This window comes from Opisthorchis viverrini, assembly GCF_000715545.1.
Source record: "Opisthorchis viverrini unplaced genomic scaffold opera_v5_137, whole genome shotgun sequence".
NCBI classification, from domain to species: domain Eukaryota; kingdom Metazoa; phylum Platyhelminthes; class Trematoda; order Opisthorchiida; family Opisthorchiidae; genus Opisthorchis; species Opisthorchis viverrini.
In genome coordinates, this window is record NW_008751790.1 from 1186272 (window position 1) to 1196860 (window position 10589).

The 10589-nt window shown below is 44.6% G+C and overlaps 1 protein-coding gene across 1 annotated transcript in view; it reads right to left on the bottom strand.

The window, feature by feature from the left end:
• T265_06472 (hypothetical protein) overlaps positions 1–8573 on the bottom strand; it is a gene marked incomplete at both ends in the record, with an annotated part of 36157 nt that extends 27584 nt beyond the window's left edge. The window contains 5 exons of the mRNA XM_009171740.1: positions 2442–2551; positions 4634–4814; positions 4861–4980; positions 7831–7931; positions 8424–8573. Of these exons, the coding sequence (XP_009170004.1) occupies positions 2442–2551; positions 4634–4814; positions 4861–4980; positions 7831–7931; positions 8424–8573 (662 nt within the window). The remainder of the gene's footprint in view (positions 1–2441; positions 2552–4633; positions 4815–4860; positions 4981–7830; positions 7932–8423) is intronic.
• Positions 8574–10589: the final 2016 nt, after the last annotated feature.

Genomic DNA, 10589 nt, shown 5'->3' on the forward strand with positions numbered 1-10589 from the left:
CTTCTATAGAGGAAAATGTTGGTAGCTCAGGTGGCGTAGATGGTGGTCGTTGGCTTGTTCGCTGAGCTGGGCAATTTGATTGCAAACGTCTCATCACCAATCGAGGTGATATCATCAGTGCATTATTGTGGAGCGTAGTAGTGCGTAGCGGTGGGTTGGTGGTTGAAAACGATACGATACCTGAGCTACCAACATTTTCCTCTATATAAAAGCGATTGGCATTGTCAGCCTCGTGATCCCCGCTATTTTAATTAATCTGATCAAATATCACCCGCTGTAGGTCATATATAGAATCAGTTTCCTTGTCGCTAGCAATGGGGTATACATCTCCTAACTTCATGGTCCAAATTATTAAATTGATCAAACTATTTGCAAACATCTGGTTCAATGACGCTACATATTCTTAGTGTGGGAAAGTTTAATGCTGCAATAGCATTCTAAAGATACGTGGATGAAAATCCAAGGTACCTTGGTGTAAACCCACGCTTGTACATGAATTGTAGAGCAAAAGGAGTCAAAACCCTAGGCGCTACACACCCGCCTGCATTTCCCAATTTCATATTACGACAGTCTATATATAATACCATAACAAAGTAAAGAGAACAGGTTACACGTACAAACTTGTGAGACGATTTGAGCAGGAAGCTTCATCACCACTTTGCATCCGCGTTTGCTTTTGCATTAACTTTTCTAAAGAAATACGTGACATTCGGGTAAGCTTATAATGACAAAGTGTCTCAGTGCGGTCATGTTATGAGGGGAAACACGTCGGGATCCAACCTGTCCATGTGCCAGACATCGGAAACCAGAAATCTGTGTTGATTTTCCCGATCGTCGTCGAGCGTGGACAACTGCAGCCCGCGACATGCATGGGTGGGTGCTCAGTTGCAGTAAATTACAGAAAGTTATGCGTTTCACAGGGCACGTCCTCAGGTACATAAATGAACCAGTCGGTTACCCAGAGAAACAACCGCGAACTTTTCGATTGTACTACAAAAATTCGTCAATCAGGTTATGCTACAGAATATTACGTGTGATTCGCAACAGGAGGCTAACTAACCTTTTCGTAATTCCGATGCAGCTGTGCCATGGAATGGAATATGTCGGTGGAACGTCGCCGAATCCTGGTTGCAGTAGATAAAATCATGAAAGCACGTGAAAAATATAGTCACTCGAAGGAAGGGACCAGAAATCCGAACTGGTAAAGAAACTAGGTCCACTCATCCAAGAGTAACTACGATGACGACTAGCAATACTAGGGCAGAGAACCGCAGATCAGGTGTAAGCGCCAGTATCGTCAATCGCTAGACCTAAAACATCTCAAACGCAGTTTAAAAATGCCAGTGTACCCGAGGTTGACTGTATCTCCACACTAAATTTGATGTGTAGATTCAGTTCATTCGGATAGTTGCAGCAATCACTAACCTTGTCTTGTTTCATCACGACGAAAGTATCATCTAAATAACGCCAGAATACACTAGGTGGATACGGGGTTGTGTCTAGAGCTTTCTGTTCAAATTCTTCCATAAATCTATTTGTCAAAACTGGGGATATTGGAGGTCCCATTGCTGGACCTTGTTCTTGAGTGCAAACTACGGAGTCGCAAGCGAAAAGGGTGAGATTCAGGCATGCTTTTATGCCTTCCACTATCTGATCCACCGTGAGTTGTGTCCGTTCTGAAAGGGTGGTGTCTGCTAGTAGCAGTCGCTTAGCTAGTTCTAGAGAGTCCCCGTGTGGCACATTTGTATATAACGAATTGAGGTAGGAGGCCTATTTATAGCTCAGTACAGATGTTTGATATTGTGCCCACAAATGCTTCCTCAGGCGACTGGAACAGAGGATTCAAACCGTGAGCAAACACCTTAGACTATCTACGTTATGAGATCGGTTATTCTGTAACAATATTGCAACATCAAACCCCTTCAACGCAAGTTTTCACGTTTCCTCCTATCGCAAGCGAACCGATCTGGCCTCATAACTTCTCGGACATCTGGTCACTTACTATAGAACAATGGGAGACGGAAGAAAAATAGAAGTCATCTTCGAGAAATACACTCATCTGCAAATCAATTTGGTTTTCACGGGAGACTCAATTGAATCTCTCCAGCTGAATGCGCTGATGAGTTATGCTTTCGACGCAAACGAAAACCATGAGGAACAAGTTCTCTTGATTCGAAAACAACGTACCGCCAATACCTTTCAATAATCCTAGCGTCTTACTGACAGCAGTTTCACACGCACTAAGCATTTCCCTTGTCCGAATAATTTCAGAGCGCAGCACTCCTACCATATCTGCTACACTGCATTATCGAGAGACGGCGATGACAGTGACTTGTCATCAACAACTCTATGGACGACCTCGTCACGGCTTGCCAATGAGCTAGTGGGGGGCAACCGATTGGAGAACATAAGACAGCAGAGACTGAAGAGTGGTAGCTCACTTCTCCTCCATTGCCATTGCCTTCAGTCGCGTTTCTTGGGCTTGCTTCTCTTCTTCCGCATAAACCTTGTGCGACTTTACCATTTCTTGGACACAGGCCGCAAGATCACCCTATGGTTCAAGAGGGAAACGGTGTATGAAAACATCGAACGACAACGTACAAAAGAGGGAAGATGCACTCATCAGGACTTACAGCACATGGAAATAATGGACGGGACCTGATAAGCTGGAATTAAACGATAGCGGGGTTCCTATAGTTCTGCAGTTCCGTTACCGAGCGAAGAAACACTGAAGCGGGATTGGCTAAAATATCGCCTGGAGAAAAGAAAATGTCTGTTGATCTTGTGACAACAGTACCAGTTTCGGCGTAAAACAGACAAAATAGTTTACATAGTCCGGTTTACAGTAGGATTTATGAATGCGCAGCGAAGTTCAACTGATGCGCAGTGTGCGAATTCTATCCGAAAAATGAGTTTCAGTGTTTCTTCCGGCTACTGAGATGTGAAGACGCGGTAACTTCCAAGAAGGGTAAATACTCGAATCATGGCTTTCAAAGCATGAGTTGAAGCCAAGTCCAGAAAAAAACAAGATGCATAGTTAGAAATTAGCCGTGGCGAGAAATAAGTAAACATTGGTCTACAAGAGCTCACTCAGACAATTTAACGAATCGCTTACCAAAAAACGTATGTGAACTGAACAACCCCCTGAAATATCGTAAAACATTAAAGATGGCTACCAATAGGCTATCTCTGGACGAAACCCAGCATCACAGTCTACCAGTATTTATCAACTTCAAAGAAAAGAACATGCCTGTTATTGTGCAACTCGGTTGACTTGGGACATTTCGTGTCATTCGCGTATGGCTTCCCTACCGACTTGGTTGAAATATTTAGCAAGTAAAGTGGAGCAAATTTTCTGCCCCAACACCTACCAAGACTCAATTCAAGCGTAGCGCACACTGAATCTAGCCAAACTGTGAAATTATCAAAATTACCCAGCAGCAACAAAATCAGAGTAGCGAACTTTTCTACTAGTGTTGTTGTTATGGAGACGCTTGGGTGTGTAGGTGAACGAGGTACCCATTTCGCTTACTGAGTAACCTATTGGAAACAGTCACTATCGTCTCCATACTAATCGTCGTATATCTGTTTCCTCCGTTGTGCGGAGTTTCGGTTGGGTGACTTATCAAACAGGATGACAAGCGACATATGTTGGGCAATGTGTTGGCAGATATGGTGGATTCATTAATAGTTGGTCAGGTGGGTGTTTGCTGAGCGCGGTAATTGGTTTGCAAACGTTTTGTCACAATTCGACGCTCGGGTAGAACGTTAAGCCCAAACAGATTTGAACTGCTGGTACCAGGAAAATTCAGGGGCTTCTGAAGAAAATTCGAAAGCTATGGAATCACGGCTTTAAAAACGTCAAACTCAGCTAAGTCCGGGAATAGAATGCACTACAATAAATTGCATCAGCTGATGGGTTCCACTACACTTGCAATGGAATCCCAAGTGACATATCCGGGTTTTCTGAACGGACACTAAAACAAATCAGTAAAAATACGGTGTGCAGCTGGTCTGGGCATCTCAATAACTGAACTCTGAAACTCCAGGCCTAACCCACTTCAAAAATCCTCCAGAATCCGTTATTGTGGCGAAGTTCCAAGCAGTACTTTCGACAAGGTAGCTTGCACACACTCAGTCGCTTGACTGCCCAGGATTTTGCTCGACAATGGACAGTGCAGGTGTGTAGGTGGTCTACCGAACTAGACAGTGAAAGAGATACTGTATGAAGTGTTCCGGATCGTACTGCATGGACAGCAGCAATCCAGAATAGCTTAGGAACCGACTCATTTTCATCCAGGATAAAGCCGCCATAAAGTAAAGTATATAGATGACCAATAGATTCATTGAATGTCTTCCGTGCTGTAGAGGCAACTGATTACCTTTCAACAGGCGGGATATTCCCCGCCTTTTTCAGTGCGTAATATCCAAAACAAAACATCAAAAGATAAGTTAGAAGGCCGGGACAGAAAACTTAACAAACTCATCGAGGAGAGAAACTTTCGTTTTATAAGATGTGCACAGATTAAAAGGTTTTTGTGGAATATACTGCAATTCAGTTTGTATCCAAACAGCAATAAGAGGCACAAGGCATGTTTTATCTGAATTATGAAGAAAAAGAAAGTCCACTGACCTGTAATGTTCGAAGCTGTTCGAAAACTCTTTTACCAACTGCTATCCGTTGTAATTTCAAAGGCTTGAGGTCCCTGCATATTCGCTGTTGTGTCTCTGAAGCGCGAAGATGAGACAAAGCCAGGTTGTTCGACTCATCGAGGAGAGCACGCCAGACGCGCCAAATACTCTGTCCATTTGGTCTAGAGAGAGTAGTGTTAACATTGTGAGCTGATCGCAAATACCTACATATCATGGTCCAATGAAATTGCATTGCTGAGCTCCTTTTTTGTCAAGAATCCATTTGTCAACTTCCGAAGGGATTGTCCATACTCCCGTTCGATTGCAGCCCGTTGTTTGCAAAACAGCCTGTACGAAGAGAGCACAATGTTAACTTCCGGTAGCAGGCCAACCACTTGGAAACAGATTATCTTAAGTTCAGCGCTAGTCAAGATTCATGATCCAAGGCCGTTCTCCTACCTAGTTTACGGAAGACCGTTACTATCAAAAAACCAATGAAAAAGGTTTGAATTGAGGATAATAATTCGGTTTTACTTAGGGGAACTACAGTGAGCGCAATTGGTTGACCAACCACAAAAGACAAAAGTGGGTAAATCGGTGGGTTTTCAGAGTTTAATAGCAACTGATACGTCCAAAGCAACTCGGCCACTTCATCGTTGGTCAATGTGTACTGTAATTGATAGTGCAGTATGCTCAAAAGTCTCTATCACCAGTTGCAAGGTCAAAGATGTAGGCATATTTCACGACAACAACAGTGCACAATCAAAAGAGAGCTGGCGGCTCCGTTGACAACACAGTGCTCATCATGGAGGAGAGATTCAGCTCGACTTCCCGCCGTTTGCAAATCGGTGCATTTCGTGACTGCCTCGTCATTAAAGGGAAAAGCTGCCGTTCAGACTCATTTCAATAGAAAACACGCGAAATAATAATAATAATGACAGTAATAATAAATAATCGTTCCGCTGTAGCAACCTTTCGAGGCCTAGCTGCCATGCCAACGGAAGGAGGTAAGAGGGCGGGAATAGTGCCAGGCTGCTCAAGCCTTAGACATGAGCACTCGAGATGCTAAGGATTGGTTCGGTCCATGAGCTGGCGCCTTAACCTCTGGGCTATTTCGCACCCAACGAGCAAAATACCTGTTTGAGGTATGCATAGAAATAGTGTTGATAGATTCAAGTTATCCCAACCCCAGAAAAAAAGTGAACACTTCTGAAATATGGAAAGTCATTTGCGCCGATGGGAGTTCACTACTCTGAAAAAGGTACCCTAGTCAATATTTTCAAGCCCCACAAATCAACCGACGCTTATACTAGGCGTGCAATTATGCGCATTCGACGCCGAATCACTCTGAGCTTTGTTTACGGGTCAACCGTCTTTATTGCCAAATAGAATGGTGAGATATGAATCAGGAGCGTTCCGGCCAACAATAGTTAATGATTTCACTATTTTTCGCTTGTAGCTCAGAGTTTGTTGACAGTGGCTGGGCGGTTCAAAGGAACAGGTCAAAAAATAACTTTTCCTAATATATTCAGTTTACGGTCATCATCATCATCATGGACAGCATGGCATAAGTATTCAACACTGATGCTTCGCTGGCGTACAAGCATGATTTACTTGAAAGTCCCATTGTGAAGAGAAGAATAAAGATGGATGGGTAAGAGACTTAGAGCTAGCTTACTACAATCATTCCGAGGTGTCTACACTCCCAGACGCTCATTCAGGCAATCTGGATAAAAACGGACAAGACGAACGTCATTGACATCGATTAGCAGCCATATTTTGCAGCGTCTCCAACCAGGCGCAGTGGAGATCCCGCGGTCCCCATCCTGGAAGGCGAGTAGCACCGACAGCAGTTTAGTGGTAATCAAGATATTCAAGGGTATGTATGACCCCTGAAATCCAATCCACTTTGTGCAACCTAGATAGCAGCTCGGCTAAGGAGTCATTTGAGGAACACCACACGAGGGAGATCCAATTGTCCCAGATTAGACTAATTTCTAAAGAAGACACGCGAAAAAATAATAATAATAATAATAATAATAATAGTAATAATAAATAATCGTTCCGCTGTAGCACCCTTTCGAGGCCTAGCTGCCATGCCAACGGAAGGAGGTAAGAGGGCGGGAATAGTGCCAGGATGCTCAAGCCTAGACATGAGCACTCGAGATGCTAAGGATTGGTTCGAACTACGGATATTTCGGTCCATGAGCTGGCGCCTTAACCTCTGGGCTATTTCGCACCCAACGAGCAAAATACCTGTTTGAGGTATGCATAGAAATAGTGTTGATAGATTCAAGTTATCCCAACCCCAGAAAAAAAGTGAACACTTCTGAAATATGGAAAGTCATTTGCGCCGATGGGAGTTCACTACTCTGAAAAAGGTACCCTAGTCAATATTTTCAAGCCCCACAAATCAACCGACGCTTATACTAGGCGTGCAATTATGCGCATTCGACGCCGAATCACTCTGAGCTTTGTTTACGGGTCAACCGTCTTTATTGCCAAATAGAATGGTGAGATATGAATCAGGAGCGTCTCGGCCAACAATAGGTAATGATTTCACTATTTTTCGCTTGTAGCTCAGAGTTTGTTGACAGTGGCTGGGCGGTTCAAAGGAACAGGTCAAAAAATAACTTTTCCTAATATATTCAGTTTACGGTCATCATCATCATCATGGACAGCATGGCATAAGTATTCAACACTGATGCTTCGCTGGCGTACAAGCATGATTTACTTGAAAGTCCCATTGTGAAGAGAAGAATAAAGATGGATGGGTAAGAGACTTAGAGCTAGCTTACTACAATCATTCCGAGGTGTCTACACTCCCAGACGCTCATTCAGGCAATCTGGATAAAAACGGACAAGACGAACGTCATTGACATCGATTAGCAGCCATATTTTGCAGCGTCTCCAACCAGGCGCAGTGGAGATCCCGCGGTCCCCATCCTGGAAGGCGAGTAGCACCGACAGCAGTTTAGTGGTATTCAAGATATTCAAGGGTATGTATGACCCCTGAAATCCAATCCACTTTGTGCAACCTAGATAGCAGCTCGGCTAAGGAGTCATTTGAGGAACACCACACGAGGGAGATCCAATTGTCCCAGATTAACAACTTAGCTTGGAAATGACTTTTAGCAAACAAAACAGTTGCACGAAAAAGACCATACAAGTGGGTCGAAGATTAACATAAGTGCATACCGTATGTCATCCAGTAAATCTGTCTCAGATGTGCTTTTATTATGAAGCTTCGTAAAATGCTCGTTATGAATGTTTTTCAGTTGGGTGAGTGGTTTCGGCGCCTGGAAATAAAAAAATAATGTGTGGAATGTCATTGATACATTCAAGTTGTGAGCACCTCCATACTTGACCATTTTTTTCGCTGGTTTGTAATTGGAAAGGGAAAACCTTGAAAACAGTCACTTGGTGAATGTCGAAAACTCGACAGGTTATTTGTCAAAGTAGAGGGTCTCCCAGTGAAACTTCATTGTTTCGGCGCCTGGAAATCATCATTAACAGCGTAACATCGGTGTTCAACACCGATGCTTCACTGACATGTAACCATAATTTATTTGAGCCATACGGTGATTGCAGGAGTAAACGTGGATAGGGCAGAGACCTAGTGCTAGCGCGCCACAATCACTTCGAGGTGTCTACACATACAGGCACTCATTCAGGCAATCTGGATGAAAACTGAAAGCAAAAAACGGCATTAATTCCTTGTCGGCAGTCCTTGAACCTTTTCACAAGAAAGAAAGAAAGCGTTCAGCTGTAGCACCCTTCCGGTGCCTAACTGCCATGCCACCCGAAGGAAGCACGAGGGCTAGGATACTGCCAGGTTGCCCAAGCCTAGACAGGGGAAGTCGAGTGGCGGAGGTCGGATTCGAACCACAAACCTTCCGGTCAGTAAATTCGCGCTCTAACCACTTGGGCCATCTCGCCATCTCGCCTCTTCACAAGCTATCATGCTCACTATGGGGCACCAAGTGGGTAGAAATGTTTCTATAGTACCGATAGGGGGCTGTCGAAGAGTCACCGACAACCACATAAGTGGTGTGGTAAGTCAATAAAATCTTCACATTAAGCTCTCGTAACGAAAAACAAGCAGAAAATGCAATCATTATCTCCAAATATAAAACCGCGTACACGTTGCACAATTCAGTTCGCTGATGATCTGAAAAGATTGAGGTAGATAGCTATACACCTGTTGCTGAATCTAGGAGTGACGGTCGACTTTGGTGGGAAGGATCGTGGGAAGCCACACGTTGAAAGCAGCATCTTGGATATATGCACATCATTAAGTGCGCGACTGTGTCACGCCTGCCAATGTCTCGGAGCCTCTATACAGGTAGACGACAGAAGTGTTAATGCACACCCAAGTCATTACCTGACCTTTTCTGGATCATTTTCACTCTTCGCAAGCCCTACGAAAAGAGTTCTCCGAAGAATCCAGTCGACTGACATACGGAGCACATAACCAGATCAGCGCAACATAAGGAGTGTGATTGGCTCATATATCGTGGGCGAGGTATTTCCTCCGAAAACCATTTGAAATAAGTCAGCGTAACTGATCTCATATTCCCAACGGAATCCCGCAGCGCTCCAAGGCACGGCTGGAGTTGGTTCGAACGCCCTCAGCTCAGATCAATGAACTACCACGGAATAAACTGAAGCAATATGAAATCCATCCTTGACGAAATACCTGATTACCGCCAGCCCGACGGGTGGTACAGAATGAAGGCTGCCCTGGCCATCCGAATAAGAATTAGCAAAAGCGACCAGGGCCTTCCAAAGTATGTAAACGCTCCAAACTTGGAGTTTCTCCCAGAATTGTTGATGGAGCGTTTATTAACTGCATGTCCAGGAGCTGCAAGGTGCACACCAAAGGACGGGATAACTTTGGTAAGTTCATCTAAGGATATTTGCACCTTTTTCTTCTCTTCAAAGACGAGAATGATATCGTCCGCATATTACATGGTACAGACTACAGTCTGACGATACGAAGAACTATTTGTTCACAAACTTCCTGGGCATTCCTCGGTGGGCAAGCGTGTCAAGAACAGACCGGTCAACCGAATGGAATGTACCTTTGGAATCCAGGAATACTAGAATTGTGAGTCGTTTGTACGTATGGCATTGTTCTAGCACCAGACGGAGTGTGAATATTTGGTCAAAGCAAACAGACCGGAATCCCGCTTGTTGCTCTTGAGTCAGTGTTTCACGAGCCACCATGGGGCAATGAAGCACCAGTGACGCCAGGAATCTGGTTGCAGCCGGGGTCAAGCCTATTTCCCTGTGGTAACCACAGGTACTATGAGCCTTTTTTGAAAATGGGCATTATTACTGACTCTCCCTGGTCGTCTGGGAAAGCCTACTTTTTCAAAATACAGACAGACAAATCAGACAAGCAGTGACTGAGGAGTCCATCCCCATTTTCGAACAGTGCGGATAGGAGGTCAAGCGGACCAACGGCTTGGTGGCGCTTGAGAGAACCTATGCAGTCATAAACTTACGATGACCTAAGGCGTTCCACGTTCGCCGCCCAGAGTTATGTGTCAGTTGTGCTCTGCAGATTAGTGGCAGCTGGTGGCCACGGTAAGTTGCTCGAGGTATTCGGCCCAGCGATCTACGCATTCTTCCTTATTCAGAATGGTTACTCCATTCTAATCCTTGATGGTGATTTCCGGTGACCGGTCGCACAGATCAACTGAAATACTGTTCCGGCGTTACCGGCTTTTTGAGACTCTTCCATTTCCTGGGCTCTCCGTGTCCACCAGACTTCAAGGTCGACGCTTACGCTCACTTTCATTTGACGTCTGATAATTCATTGGGTCAGGTTATATTCGGGACTCAAATCGACCACATTGCCATCAGTTACCGATGGCGCGGATCCATAACTGACTGCCGTTCGTTTTGGAACACATTTGTAGACTCTGACCACGCGCTCGTCCGGAGTCGCT